Here is a 16,341-nt window from a genome sequence, read left to right on the forward strand (position 1 = left end):
ATCCCTGGACCCCTACACTGGCTGCATTTATGTATGAAGAGAACGCATACGTGAGTAGCGCCCGCATATGAAAACGGCGGTCAAACCACACGTGAGGTATCACCGCGATCGGTAGAGTGAGAGTGATAATTCTAGCCCTAGGCCTCTGTAACACAAAACATACAACCTGTAGAATTTTTTTAAATGCTGTAAAAAAAACAGCTCATACTCACTGATCATCAGCCGGCTGCAGCGATCTGCTCTCCTCAGCGATGACTTCTGTGTGAGGAGAGGAGGAGCCGATTGCCTAGCAACCGGCTGTTTGTTTACATCACATGACGGCTGTGATTGGACACGGCCGTCATGTGATCAGGAGGGCCAATCACAGAGCCCTCCTGCCGATCCGAGATGCGCCGTGTCCGGGTGACACGAGCACATCGGGATTGCACCGCTGCGTGGGCGATCCCCCCCCCTCCTTCTGAAGGACGTTCCTGAACGTCCTATCAGAAGTAGACGGCTCCCACCCAGCCGTTTATGTACATTGGCCGGGTGGGAAGTGGTTAAACATGTAAACACTGAGTCTGAAAAAGAGGCCTGGTCCTTAAGTGGTTAATGCTTGCTTTGACAAATCTATACTTTTGGTTTACTATTTTGGGGTTCCTGCTACCGAGATTCCCCTTTTACACTATGTACGTCCTCTATATTGCAGAAACATGTAGCTCTCGTCCATACTATCGCGCCCCCCCCCCCAGCAGCACTATTTATACTGTATCTGCTTACCCCCAGCTCTTCTTTTTTAGGTGCTATAGTACATCTACCATCACCTCTGGCATCTGCTTTAGGCTGGGTTCACACCGCTGCGGCAGCGAGAACCGGATGTGATTGGCACTGCAGTGCAAATCACATCCGATCTCTGTGCGATGCGAGTTCAGCCATACAGATAGTATGGCTGAATTCGCATCGCACCCGTCGCAAACTCGCACGGGACCCTTTTTTTGGTCCGCAGCAGAATCTGATTGCATGGGTGTTCACACCATGCGATCCGATTCCTGTCCGAGTTTGCAGATCGCACTGCGATATGCGAACTGATCTGGGGGTGTCATTAACATTTCACTGATACTCCCAGCAGTCCGCATAGGGCAGTGTGAACTGCCGGTGGGAGGCATGCGATGCGGGAAAACGCCGCGGATTCGCGGCGTTCCTGCATCGCTCCGGTGTGAACCCAGCCTTAAAGCGAAAGTAAACTCCCCTATCATTTTCAGCCAAGGAAGCTGCCATCTTTGCCTCTGTTTAATCTTCAATTGCTATGGTGCTGCACATGTGATTTGTTATGACACCAGCCATTGGATGGTTTGATAGTTTGGCTGAGAGCACAGCCAATGTGCAGTTAGCATTCCCGGCATGCCTTTTTTTTTTTTTTTTTTTTTTTAACTGGTATAAATCGATGGGTTTACTTCCACTTTCACACAAAGTGTGTGATTTTTTTCAAAAGATCTTTCCCATCCCTCGATTTCTTTCTCCTCTGTCTCTTTATTCTCCCTCTTTCTTGGTTTCCCTCCTACCTCCTCCCTTTAACCCCCCCCCATAGAAAAACACAGGTCTTGTCCGCACTTTCCAAGCATAAAGCCCAGTTTCTCTTTCTCCAAGAGACTCATTTTCGCTCGGACTCCATTCGCACACTTACTAACTACTTATACCAGGCAGCTATCCATTCAACGAACACCTCAGCTAAAACAAAGGGAGTATCCATACTGATTTCTAAACAGGCGCAATCCCACACAAAGTATTCCCTTCTAGATCCAGAGGGTAGATTAATTTTCATCAAGGGCCAATTTGCATCTACAGTGGGGAACGAACTATTGGGCACCCCAGGTAAAAATGTGTATTAATGTGCATAACCAAGCCAAGGAAAGATGGAAAAAATCTCCAAATGGCATCAAATTACAGATTAGACATTCTTATAATATGCCAAAACAAGTTAGATTTTATTTCCATCATTTACACTTTCAAAATTACAGAAAACAAAAAAAGGCGTCTGCAAAAGTTAGGGCACCCTGCAGAATTTTTTAGCATGCACTGCCCCCTTTGCAAAGCTGAGACCTGCCAGTGTCATGGATTGTTCTCAATCATTGTCTGGGAAGACCAGGTGATGTCAATCTCAAAGGTTTTAAATGGCCTGACTCATCTGACCTTGCCTCAACAATCAGCACCATGGGTTCTTCTAAGCAGTTGTCTAGAAAACTGAAAATAGTTGACGTTCACAAAGCTGGAGAAGGCTATAGGAAGATAGCAAAGCGTTTTCAGATGTCAATATCCTCTGTTCGGAATGTAATTAAGAAATGGCAGTCATCAGGAACAGTGGAAGTTAAAGCAAGATCTGGAAGACCAAGAAAAATATCAGACAGAACAGCTCGCAGGATTGTGAGAAAAGCAATTCAAAACCCACGTTTGACTGCACGATCCCTCCAGAAAGATCTGGCAGACACTGGAGTTTTGGTACACTATTCCACTATAAAGAGATACTTGTACAAATATGGTGTTCATGGAAGAGTCATCAGAAGAAAACCCCTTCTACATCCTCACCATAAAAATCAGTGTTTGAACTTTGAAAATTAACATATAGACAAGCCTGAGGCATTTTGGAAACAAGTTCTGTGGACCGATGAGGTTAAAATAGAACTTTTTGGCCAGAATGAGCAAAGGTACGTTTGGAGAAGAAAGGGCACAGAATTTAATGAAAATAACCTCTGTCCAACTGTTAAAGTGGTTGTAAACCCTTACAAACCACTTTGACCTACAGGTAAGCCTAGATTAAGGCTTACCTGTAGGTCCAAGCAATATCTCCTAAACCTATATGGTTTAGGAGATGTTTGCCCGAAAACGGGCACCGCTGTCTACGACGCATGCGCCGTAGACAGCGGCGCGCAGGTGCACTGAGCGCGGCATTTCCAAGAATGGAGCTGCCGTGCGTGTCGACTCCCGTGCGCATGCGCAGGAGTGACGTCATCGCGGCTTCGCCGAATGACAGCGGCGGAGCTGCGAGACCCCACCAACAAGATGGATGCGGCGGACTACAGGGGACAGCGGCGACTTCGCTGGCTCCTGTATCAGGTAAGTGACACATAATGGGCTACTATGCGATGCATAGTAGTCCATTATGCTTTGCCTTTACAGGGAATGAAAAAGAGGAAGTAAACGCATCAGGGTTTACTTCCTCTTTAAGCATGGGGGTGGATCAATCATGCTTTGGGGTTGTATTGCAGCCAGTGGCACAGGGAACATTTCACGAGTAGATGGGAAAAAAATGGATTCAATAAAATTTCAGCAAATTTTGGATGGTAACTTGATGCCATCTGTGAAAAAGCTGAAGTTAGAGGATGGCTTCTACAAATGGATAATGATCCTAAACACACCTCAAAATCCACGGGGGGATTATATCAAGATGCGTAAACTGAAGGTTTTGCCATGGCCTTCACAATCTCCTGACCTCAACATTATTGAAAATCTATGGATAGACCTTAAGAGCAGTGCGTGACAGACAGCCCAGAAATCTCAAAGAACTGGAACACTTTTGTAAGGAAGAATGGGCAAAGATACCTCAAACAAGAATTGAAAGACTCTTGGCTGGCTACAAAAAGCGTTTACAAGCTGTGATACTTGCCAAAGGGGGCAGTACAAGATATTAACTCTGCAAGGTGCCCAAACTTTTGCAGACGCCATTTTTTTTTTCTGTAATTTTGAAAGTGTAAATGATGGAAATAAAATCTAACTTTTTTTGACATATTCTAAGAATGTCTACCGTATATACTCGAGTATAGGCGACCCGAATATAAGCCGAGGCCCCCAATTTACCCCCAAAAAAACTGGCAAACTTATTGACTCGTGTATAAGCCGAGGGTGAGACATGCCTGTCCATCCCTGTGTGTGTGTCCGTCCATCCCTGTGTGTCCGTCCATCCCTGTGTGTCCGTCCATCCCTGTGTGTCCGTCCATCCATCCCTGTGTGTGTGTGTGTCCATCCATCCATCCATCCCTGTGTGTGTGTGTCTCCATCCATCCATCCCTGTGTGTGTGTGTCTCCATCCATCCATCCATCCCTGTGTGTGTGTGTCTCCATCCATCCATCCATCCATCCCTGTGTGTGTGTGTCTCCATCCATCCATCCATCCCTGTGTGTGTGTGTCTCCATCCATCCATCCATCCATCCCTGTGTGTGTGTGTCTCCATCCATCCATCCATCCATCCATCCCTGTGTGTGTGTGTCTCCATCCATCCATCCATCCATCCCTGTGTGTGTCTCCATCCATCCGTGTGTGTGTGTGTGTGTGTGTGTGTCCAGCCTACCTTTGTCCCGAGCCTCCGTCCCGTGCCTTGCCTCCTTGCCTCCGTCCCGTGCCGTGCCTTGCCTTGCATCCGTCCCGTGTCGTGCCTTGCCTTGCCCCCGTCCCGTCCCGTGCCGTGCCGTGCCTTGCCTTGCCTCCGTCCCGTGCCCTCTTCGTCGGCGGCCATTGTAAAATTCAAAAGCTGCGCCGCCGCCTTCGCCTGTGATAGGCGGAACACTGAATTTCCCAGCAGCCTGTGTTCCGCCTATCACAGACGTCGTATCATCCTCGTCCGTAGTACGAGGATGATACGATGTCCGTGATAGGCGGAACACAGGCTGCTGGGAAATTCAGTGTTCCGCCTATCACAGGCGAAGGCGGAGCCGGAGGCGCGGCTTTTGAATAGAATGGCCGCTGTCTGTCTGCTCGACACGCTGATCGAGCGGGCAGACAGCGATGACTCGAGTATAAGCCGAGGGGGGCACTTTCAGCCTCAAAAAAGAGGCTGAAAATCTCGGCTTATACTCGAGTATATACGGTAATCTGTAATTTGATGCCATTTGGAGATTTTTTCCATCTTTCCTTGGCTTCGTTATGCACATTAATACACATTTTTACCTGGGGTGCCCAAACTTTCGATCCCCACTGTAAACCAGTAACACTGGCCAACATCTATTGTCCAAACTAACACCAAGTTTCATTCGTAAAGAAGATATGCAATCTACTATCCACCTTTTAAAGAGTAAATAGTCCTCTTGGGAGGGGACTTCAATGTCCCACTGAATCCCGACATAGGCACTTCATCAGGCACATCTACATTGACACATCGGGCCTTACGCCAGATTAAATTGCAGGTTCAAGATCTAGCTCTGCATGATACCTGGCGCACATTGTTTCCATCAGATAGGGACTACGCATTCTATTCTACCCCGTTTCAAAAATATTCAAGGAATAGATTATTTATTTTGCTCGCAGGAAGGCACCTACCTTAGGCAACGATGGAACCAATGTTTTTATTGGATCCCCATCCGATCTTGTTCAACTTTTACTGAAACAAATCATAGGACTAAAACGTGGAGATTAAATCCTTCCTTGTTGAAAGACCCAGACACTCTTTCCCGACTCAAATCATGACTTCAGCTATACTTTGCTGAGAACGACACTCCAGATATTTCCCCAATCTCACTATGGGAGGCGCACAAATATGTGGTTCGGGGAGAATTATTGTCTTTAGCTGCAAACGCTAAAAGAAAACTCCAGGAAACGGTCCAAACACTGATAGACAAAATTTAAAGATTAGAAACTCTCTATAAACACTCCTGCTCACAAGAATTACTACACAATTGCTCTATCCTACTGGAGGAACTGGGGAAAAGTACAAAGTATGTGCTTTGCCAGAAAGTATTCTACGAGCACGGCAATAAAAGCAGAAGATTTCTAGAGCATCTCTCGCAATTCATCACGTAAGTGACCGTCTTGGCACATTACATGTGACCAATGAGGATATAGCGAAAAGCTTTGAGTGCTATTATTCTAAGCTTTATAACTAATAAAGTTCAGATGCCACAAACCCAATGTCCCCAGAATCCAGAAGAGAAGCAATTAAAGAGTTTTTTGCCCAATAAGGCCCACAAGCGATTTCAAGCCAACAGGCCAAGGAGATGGAATGCCCCCTTTCTGAACAGGAATTGCAGACTGCCATAAAACAAATGAAACCGAGTAAGAGCCTGGGGCCCAATGGGCTTATATTACATTATTATGTTTCAGGGATGTCTTGTCTCCTAGGATGCTTTCTACCTTCAATGCCCTCTCTATCCCTAATACATCCATAGGACACATGTTAGATGCACATATAACAGTCCTCCCTAACCTCATCTTTGATCAGGTGGGCTTTGTTCCAGATAGAGAAGCCAGGGACAACAACATACAAGCATTAAACATTCACCATTGGCTTACATCTAAAACCCTGGGCTTTTTCTTATCGCTAGATACAGAGAAGGCGTATGATTGGGTGGCCTGGGACTACATGCGCTAGGTTCTGAAAGTGATAGGACTCCAGTCACTCATGCTGACCCATATCTTGGCATTGTATTCTAAACCTCCCGCGAGTTTTCTGATGAACGGCCACCTGTCAAATGCCTTCAATATTGGCAATGGAACCCGCCAGGGCTGCCCCCTGTTGTCCCCCAACCCCGCCAATCTATGTCCTTACCCTGGAACCCTTTCTAAACAAATTAAGATTGAGTCCCCGACATTAAAGTGGAAGTAAACTCCCCTATTGTTTTCAGCCAAGGAAGCTGCCATCTTTGCCTCTGTTTAATCTTCAACTGCTATGGTGCTGCACATGTGATTCGTTATGACACCAGCCATTGGATGGTTTTATAGTTTGGCTGAGAGCACAGCCAATGTGCAGTTAGCATTCCCGGCATGCCTTTTTTTTTTTTTTTAACTGTTTAAATCGATGGGTTTACTAACACTTTAAGGGAATAGAGAATTCAAGGTGGCTGCTTTTGCGGACGACATTCTTATATCACTGAGGTCGCTGCACATTGCCCTACCAAATCTATTGAAAGACAGAAAATTTGGTACAAACATCGAAGTCAACTATATGAAATCGCACGCATTGAATATCTCCCTCACCACACAGGAAACATAACGTTGTCAGGGCTCCTTTCCATTCCTATGGAAAAGGGGTGCGAGTACGTACTTGGGAATCCAGATTACCACTGAATTGACAGACCTATACAAATTTCCATGTTGCGTTGAACAAGGCCAAAGCGGACCTAAAAGGCTGGGTGGGCTTAAATGTCTCATGGTTTAGCCGTTCGGCCTTGCTTAAAATAACTGTTCTCCCACGCTTTTTATACTTAAAGCGGAGGTCCACCCTAAAGTGGACCTTCCGCTCATCGGAACCCTCCCCCCCTCCGGTGCCACAATCGGCACCTTTCAGGGGGGAGGGGGGTGCAGTTACCTGGATAATCCAGGTAACTGCACCCACTTCCGGGACAGCTCTCTGCGGAAAGGGGCGTAACTTGCGCCCCTTTCCGCAAGTGCCCGCCCCTTCCCGCAAGTGCCCCGCTGCCTGCTGGGAAACACACAGCTCCCAGAGGCAGCGGGGAGCGTCCTTATTGCGCAGCGCAATTCGCGCATGCGCAGTAGGGAACCGGGAAATGAAGCCGAAAGGCTCCATTTCCTGATTCCCATACCCAAGATGGCGGCGGCAGGACCCGACAGATGACCTAGCGATCGGCTTCGGGTGCCGACATCGCGGGCGCGCTGGACAGGTAAGTGTCACTATTTTAAAAGTCACCAGCTGCAGTATTTGTAGCTGCTGGCTTTAAAAAAAAAAAAAAACGCGGAGTCCCGGTGGACTCCCGCTTTAATGCAGACTATCCCAATCCATCCACCTCCCGACAGCTTTCTTTGCAATGTACAGACAGGCCTGCTCGTTGTTTATCTGGAATAACTCCCCACCATGTGTTAAATATACCCTGTTGATTCGTACAAAGATTAAGGGGAGAATTGGCTTACCCAGACCTTTACAAATACTATTTGGCTTGCCATCTCGCCAGAATCACAGACTGGAATATTCACGAATACAAAAAATTGTGGGTCTATCTAGAAAACTCCTTTATACAATTCTCAATACATAATCTCCCCTGGCTACTGCCTCGACTCTGTCCCTGACACATCTACTCATTCGACCTTCCCTAGTGGCTTTCACACAAGCAGCTAAATCTACAGCTCTCTCCTTTGTTTCGGGGCCCCTAACCACATTAAAAGGAAATCCTGACTCCTGGCGCCCTGGCCGTGCACACAATTCACAGCAATAGTTACACGCCACTAGAATGGAACAAAATGCTAAGTTTGCCGCTGATTTTAATTGTTTTTTTTTTTTTGTATTTTGAACCTTGGTTCACATGGTGTACAGACTATATTGAAACAATACTATGCTTGATTCTTGCAGTTTGTATTCCTATGTTTAAACCTGCTTTAGTAGAAGATCTCCAGATCTCTGCTTTAATATTAAAGCTGCAGTTGTAAAATATTTACTGCGGACAAAGGTGTGTTAGATTTTAGCATAGGACTTCCTATGACCTTGCTTGAGCAAAAGGATTTTTTTTCTGAAGAAGTGTTTCAAAAAGCAATACAACTCTTTCTTCTCTTCATAGGTGACTGAGGTTGTGATGATTTATGATGCTGAAAAACAGAGGCCCAGAGGTAAATAAAGGCTGATCCATCCTATTCAGCAGTCTTTTTCATCATTCTTTTCATTTAGATGGCAAACAATTTTACAAGTACCAGAACTTCACACATTCCTGTCTTCACCTTCCTGGGGTTTAATCCATGCTCCATTTTACACTGGAGATGTGTTACTATAGTGTACAAACTGACAGCATTTGTAAATTGAGCTGAAAATAAGAAAATCCTGAAATCCAAAACTGAGCATCAGCCCCTCTTGCTGCAGGAAGCAGTTTGGGTCATTTGCAAGCTGTGACGTTTGTCTTAGACATCTGACATTTCCACCTGTATTTCTTTTAAGGCTGCCATATTTGCTTTTCCTTTGTTACATATGAATGGCACTTCTGAAATAGTGCCAGTGCACCAATCAGAATCCCAGGAGTTCTGCATTGAGTGCAGGAAGCATAATTTCTGTCCTGTTGTCTGCTCTTTGTTATATTACTCGGTGTTCCTCTCCTGAGCCCAGGTCACAAGCTGGTTCTGGCTGCAGAACATTCATTGCCTGTTCCATACATAGTGTCAAAATAGTTTGCCATCTGAATGTCCTCCTGTCCATTTCATTGTCAAGTTATGAATATAGTAGAATGCTCCTTGCATTTTAAGCTAAGTTTTTTTATAGTCTTTTTCTCATTTTACATTCTCATTCATTTAAGTTACAGTAAAGTATTGTTAAGTTGTCTGTTTTGTTTGTTTGACTGTGATTAATGTTATCTCTCTAGCTCTTTTTTTTTCTCTAGGTGTTTTAAGCTCTATCACTCAGGTACAGGCCAATTTAGTTAGATAAAGGGATGGGTGCTGTAACTTTGGGGTGTAAATGAAGTGTGCCTACTTAGAGGGTTAGTCACACCTCTGTGGTACATTTACACTGGTATGAAACCTCAGTTAAAATCCATGGCAGTGTTCAAATCTTGTCATTGTAAATTTTAACAGTGCAAAGCGACTATTTTTCGGTGCTTTGAACTGTCTGTTTTGCAGCAAAGCTTGAATTTTGTAGATGCACTGGAATATGATTAGTTATACGTCAGAAAACTACATATTTAGCGCCTCTAGTGCTTAATATGCCCTTGTGTACCATGAATAAGAAGCCTTTTTTGTTAAAATCGGCATTGTAGGAACTATTATGCTGAAATAACTCCTCAAATAATTGTCCTATCTGTGTGTTTGTAATTGCTGGTATAAATATTTTTGAAGTGTGACTATAGTGGGCTTGTATATTTTGCAGAGCTTTCATTATTGGGGAGTAGATTTTCTAGAAAGGCACCAGGTTCTGTTGCCTATTATACTTTAACTGCAGTGATAACTGCAAGCTGAGGATATTGGCTAAAGAGGCATATCTCATATTTAACGGGAATTGATGCACTCAGAATGCAAATTATGCTGGAATTTTTGCATGCATACATACCAGTTGTAGTTCTGACATGAACTTAATTTGTACATGTATCTCAGGTCTGTTGAGGAAGCTTCGTTTGGCTTACCTGCAATAGCTGTGCAGATTCCATACTCTCCCTCCTTGCAGTTACCAACAATTGCTCCTTGGTTTCTGTTAAAATCTTAGTCTATCTCCAACTTTGACATATTAACACTGTAAAGCAAGACGGTGAAATCAAAGTAAAAATAATCATATTTGCCTGATTTGTCTTTACGGGCTTTTAAAGAATGTTATTCTCTACAAGTTTACTATGGAATGTGCATATAAGCACATCTTTGTATTGTTGCAGTTCAACAGTACATGGCAACAAGCGAAATTTTGAATAGTCTCAATTAGACAAGAGAAGCTACCTTTTTTAAAGCCCAACTCCAGCCAAAACTTTTGTTTGGGGGAGAGTGAAACAGTTACAACCTTGGTGAACCCAAACAAAGAAATTTGAGGGTGCAGCTTCAGACTCTTGTAGATCCTTATATGCTAAAGGGAAAGAGCCTGTCTCCACTTCATAGCAGTCAATGAAGAAGGAAAAGAAGTCTCAGGAGCCGTACATCACACGCAACCCTCATGTAAAGAGTAGAAGCATCCTCAGCATAGACTCTGATCAGGATGGGGGGAGTGTGGGCATGGCTACACTTCACGCTTTTGCTACACTTTACATAGTTTGTTTGGGCTAAGCTGGACCAAAAAAAAACTCAGTCCTACACGTGAGGCCACTGGATGTGCGGTTTAAAATATATATAGTTGAGGCTACATACAGCATACTGCACTGTTTAGGGTTCGAGCCGAGACTTCTTTTCTCATACCTAGAACACATAAACGTTTATCTTATCTGCGTTCATTCTAGTAATAAATACTAACCCTCTTCTGGTCACAGGGGTAGGCTGATGATGTCACAACCACTGAATCAGAGGAAGCTCTGTGTTCATTGCTAGAATGCATTGCTTTCTGATTTGGCTGAGTGCTAATTGGATAGACACTAGCGTGTTTTTGGTATGAGATAGGAAGTCTCGCCTGGAACCCAGAACACAGTGTGGTATGCTGTATGTAGCCTCTGTTGCGTACAATTTATACCGCACATCCAGTGGCCACACGTTTGTGAGGGACATGGGTCGTTTGGGCCATCTTGGCCCAAACAAACTGTTTCGTTTTTTAATGCAGTCCTTCCGTTCGACTTTATTCAGCTGCAGGGTGTGAAAGGAAAGTCCTGTGCAGATTGCAGGAGTTGTAGCTTAAATAGTGCTTATGGATTTTCACATGATGTGTTAGGGTAGTGAAAGAAAGGTAAGTATATGCTGCTTGGGAGAGGGTTTAAAGTAGACTTGTTTCTTTTGCCCTTTAAATGGCAAAACGCAGGTTTCCTTTAAGACCATGGACAGGCATTTTGAAATAAAATAGTTATACTATGTTTTTGCTGTATACTTTTTGCTCTCCAAGCTAAATAGCAATAAAAATGCAGCTAGCTCTCATTGTTTGAGTATTTGGAAATAAGATATTAGTAAAAGTTGAAGCACTTACTGATTTCCTTTTGGTTTTGCAGTGATAGACTTGTGACAGGGTGCAGCACTGCCGATTATTTCATTTACACTTCATATAAAGTAGTGTGGGAATTGCAATCCTCTGTTTTTGAGAATTATTTTTATGTCTTTTGCTCTTGCTGCTGACAGCAGGTTTTGTCCTGCTGCATCTCAGCTTGGCCTGTATCTTTGTGGATTCACATAGCTTTTTCTCTCCAATACATACTCTGGGCTTTCTCAACTTTGTTGGAAAAGCTTTGAGAGTCCTTAGCTGTTATAGATATTGTATCTCTGTTTAACGCTTTAGAACAATATATGGCTGCTGTCAGCACTAGCTGCAAAGCAAAATGCCACCAGGGCGGAAGCATCAGGACTGTAAAGCAACCTCACAGCTTGTATTCCTTGCCAAATCAGTATTAGAAATAGTAGATTGAATACAAGCACTTTGTTTTTAATCATGCAGTACAATTTGTCTTCTGCTAAACGCTGAACATTAGATGTGTAAGGAACTGCTGCAGTTGCTTTAATGTGATCCTGCTGCTACGGCCTTGGTTCTGCTCCTAATACTGTTCATCATCCTGTTTTGTGTCACAACACCCTGCTACCTTGATTCACTCTTCGTCGTTGGCTAGGTTTTGGATTTATAACTTTCGAGGACGACCAATCAGTGGACCAGGCTGTCAACATGCATTTTCACGACATCATGGGCAAAAAAGTGTGTAGTTGTAGTTTTATTTTACCTTAAGACTGAATTAAACCTTGGGTAGCAGTCAATGTCCTTGGTGAATGGCCAGTAGTGTGCGGTATAGGGCTGGTGGGATATACATGTTTCTGATAGAAAAGGAAGTATAAGAAACTTGATCATTTAGGTTATGTGGGTATCCATTTTGTTCTTGTTGCTATTCTGTGAATGCAATGTCCTAGACATTTAGTTTGGCCCCCCAAGGACATCTCTGCTGCTTAAGGTTTGGTTTACTGCCACTCCTTCTGATGTCATTTTTATTAGAAATTTTAAATGAGGTTGGGGGTTTAATGAGTGGGAAGAGCTGGTGTTATGTATACCTTTTTCATTTTTTTTTAGACATCATGAAGGACTGGTTGCTGTTATTGTTTCATTACTTGGTCACTTACTGTGAATCTTTGGTGTAGATGCCATGTTCTCAGTAGTTTAACCATTCTGCAGTAAAGTGATCTGTTCATACTGTGTTGTCAGGTCTATGAAATACTGTAGGGTGGCCTCCTGCGCTGTGGGTTGGCTGTTGTGAAAATAGGTTAATAGCTTGGAGCTAACACACTGAAGGTCTCCCCAGTGGCACAGTATAACCTTTAATAAAACCAACATTATTATTAATATACAGGATTTATATAGCTATAGTGCCAACAGTTTTCACAGTGCTTTTATAAAATAGAGGCAGACAGTACAGTTACATTTCGATTCAATACAAGAGGTCCCTAAAGAATGGTATAACAATCTTTACAAGTAAACTATTGTAACAAACCCATCTTATGAGCCTCAGATCTGGTTGTTGGATTTGGCTCTTGCATCTTCATTATACAACGCATTTCCCCACAAGAATTGGAGGCTCTGTCATCCTTGAAGTATTCGTAGTTGGTTGAGCAGTGACTAAACAAAAAGGCGAGAGACGCTTATCTGCTCTCTTTGCTCAAATCCTGTCCTGGGTGTTGTAAGTCCAGTCCTCCCTTAATCTGTTTGAATCTCACAGCATTTTTTTCATTGCAGATGTTTTGCTTCTACACAATACCATTTTTAGTCTACCCTCATGTGTTGGGAAGAAAATTTGGATACATACATACATTGGGTATAGAAAAGAATCAACCCCTTTAAAATCATTGTTACTTTGCAGCCTGAAATGAAGACGGGCTCAGTTTTTGTTTTTATCCAGCTGTGTTTACTCATAACATCCAAGTGAAAGATATAACACCAACATGTCAAAAATAAAAAACTGAATCACTGAGTTGGAAAAAGGATCACCAACCCCCTTTGTCAGTATATTGTTGGACCACTTTTGCTTTAATTACAGCCTTTTGTCTGTTGGGATATGTCTTTACTAACTTGGCACATCTAGACTTTGCAATATTTACCCACTCTTCTTTGCAGAACTGCCCAAGTTTATTTAAATTTGATGGTGACCATTTGTGGACTGGAGTCTTCAGGTCATTCCACAGATTTTCAATGAGGTTTAAGTCTGGGCTCTAAGCCATGGAAGGACGTTCACCTTTTCTCCATAAATCGCTGTGTGGTCATATTTTCTGTGTGCTTTAGGCCATGTTGGAAGGTAAGCCTTCCCACTGACAACTTTCTGGCAGAGGGTGGCAAATTTATCTTTAAGAATTTGGCTGTATATTACCCCATCCATTTTTCACTGCTACAGGGAAACGCCCCCATAATGGGATATTACCACCTCCATGCTTTACTGTAGGAATGCTATTATTTGGATGGTGAGCTGTATTGGATTTCCACCAGACATATCATTGTGCCAAATACCTTCCACTTCTTAATAGACTTCACTGTGCTTCTAGGCAATGATAATGTATCCATCTCCTGACTTGTGCCTGTCCAAAACTTTTATCTTGGAGATCTTTTGACAGTGCCTTGCCACCCATAGTTGATTGCTTCAGTTGCACTACCAAATGCTTCAGGTAGGAGTTTACAAATCATTTTTAAAGGGGGTGATTTCCCCCCCCCCCCCAAACGCTGTGATTTGTTTTAATTTCTGACATGTTGGTGCTATATCTTTCACCTAGATGTTATAAGTTGCGCTGAGTAAATACATCTGGATAAAACAAAAACTGTGTCATCTTCATTTCAGTCTGCAAAGCAGCAAAATGTGATTGTTTTAAAAGGGAGGGAGGGTTCTTATCTATACCCCCTGTAACTGTAAAAGTATGCTTTTCTTTGGGAGAGTTTTGTTCACCTTGCAACACTAATTTGCGCTCAGGGGAAAACTAGTTTGTAACTTGTTAGGGTTTGATGAGAACACAAATTAGCACAACAGTGATTTTTTTTTTTTTTTTTTTTAACATGTTTGTGATGGTTAAAAAAAAAAAAGAATCAGTGGTCTTTGCATTCACCTACGTGAGCATTTTATGCTTGCACAGTAGACTCCAATGTCATCCCAATCATCATTGTTGTGACCTTGGGATTCATTTTGGGAGAGAATATATTGATCTATGTTTATGCTATACAGCTATGGACAAATTTATTGGTGCACCATGTTAAAAGAACCCACGGTTTTCTCTGAATAACTTGAAACTGACAAAAGTAATTGGCATACATCATTGTTTCTTTATACAGAAAAAAATATTGCTTTTGATTCTTGATTAAACAGAATGTAATAAAACAAATGAAAATGGCACAGATAAAAATGAGACCTGATACCATTACCTGATATTTAATTCTATAACCCTTCAAACAGGTAATTTCTGTCGCTCTCAATGAGACTTCTGCATGTGTCCACAGGTAGTTTGGGCCACTCTTTATGAGCAAACTGTTCCAGCAGTTTTCGGATTGATGGGTGTCATCTCCAAACTGTATGTTTCAGCCCTTTCCATAGATCATTGGGGTTCAGATTGGGGCTACTTCAGAATAGTTCAGTGCTTTGTGCCTATTTTGGATCATTGTCCTGTTGGATGATCCATGATTTGCGACTGAGACTGGATAACAATGCATTCCTTGGTCTTGAGATTTATTTGAGCCCTGCGCAGATTTAAGACGCCCTGAGCCCTTCCAGACGCAACAAAGCAGCCCTAACATCTAACCGAGCAACCTCCATGTTTTACAATAGGTACGATGTTCTTTCTATGAAAACTTTTTGATCTGTGACCCTACAGCTGGCACAAGTTGCCAAAAACTCTCAGCTTTGTCTCCTCTGTCCAAAGGACCTTATCCCTGAAACATTGTGGTCTGTCAATATGCATTATAGCAAATTCCAGTCTGGCTGAATGAAACATTGATTCAATGAGGGTACCAAAAAAAATGTCCATAACTGTATACCGTGTAGTTTATAGATGTGGTGTATTGCACATTTAAGAGCTATTGCACTTTAAAAATAACATTTTATATATTGCAACTTAGCATTTTTTTTAAATGTGGCAGCTGCATTAGTTTTCTCCCCCCTCCTTTATTTTCACCTCATGATCTGGTCAGTAACACTCAACCTGGGGAAGGAGGGTAGTGTTATGTGCAATAGGTATATATGGTTTTAACCAAAAAGTTAAAGCTGGACACCTGCTAACCCTTTTTAGAACATTTACAGCAACAGTTTATTTTTTTTTTCTTTTCTTCGGTATAAAGGTTTTAAATAAAAGCTGAAAATTGTAAGCATTCCTGTCTGTGTTTAAAGGGTTTGTCTCTACCCTCCAACTGCTAGTTTTGCTGGACAGTTTGGGCTGTTAAAGGAAGTTTTTAAAAACAGACTTATTGGCAATATCAGGTGAAAATAAAGCGAAAAAAATCTAATGCAGCCACTACATGTAAGAATAACTAGGCTGCAGTATATTTTACTTGTGGGTTTATTAACTCATTACTATAGTAATACAAAAATTCAAGGGTGATAGGAAATGACTGTTGGTGAGAGCAACGTTATTGACATTCAGGTTTATTGACAATTGTCTGTGACCTGTTGTTTTTTTTTTTTTTCTTTTATTTCTATATTTTTTTTTTTTGTCAGAGGTCAAAAAGATTGACCCCTGACAGAGGTCAAAAAGATTGGGGTGTAGGGCAAAAAGCTGTTACAGTCTGATAACTTAACAACACAGTATGAAGAATATGCTTCTTATTGACCAAACTGTCCATTTTGTATTACTTGCATGTTTTGTTTACTTTTTTGTTAGATATA

General features: G+C 42.6%; 1 protein-coding gene across 6 annotated transcripts in view; it reads left to right on the top strand.

Moving 5' to 3' along the window:
• Positions 1–16,341, top strand: part of DAZAP1 (DAZ associated protein 1) — a 46,840-nt gene that overhangs the window by 15,655 nt on the left and 14,844 nt on the right. For all 6 annotated transcript variants that reach the window (XR_013272237.1, XM_077475992.1, XM_077475993.1 and 3 more), the window contains exons 6-7: positions 8,473–8,521; positions 12,115–12,197. Coding sequence is in view for 5 of the 6 variants with exons in the window: in XM_077475992.1 (XP_077332118.1) it covers positions 8,473–8,521; positions 12,115–12,197 (132 nt within the window). In the remaining variant the exon portion in view is untranslated. The remainder of the gene's footprint in view (positions 1–8,472; positions 8,522–12,114; positions 12,198–16,341) is intronic.

Source organism: Lithobates pipiens, unplaced genomic scaffold (assembly GCF_037356315.1).
Source record: "Lithobates pipiens isolate NorthernLeopardFrog02 unplaced genomic scaffold, aLitPip1_a1.2 Scaffold_13, whole genome shotgun sequence".
Taxonomy (NCBI): Eukaryota; Metazoa; Chordata; class Amphibia; order Anura; family Ranidae; genus Lithobates; species Lithobates pipiens.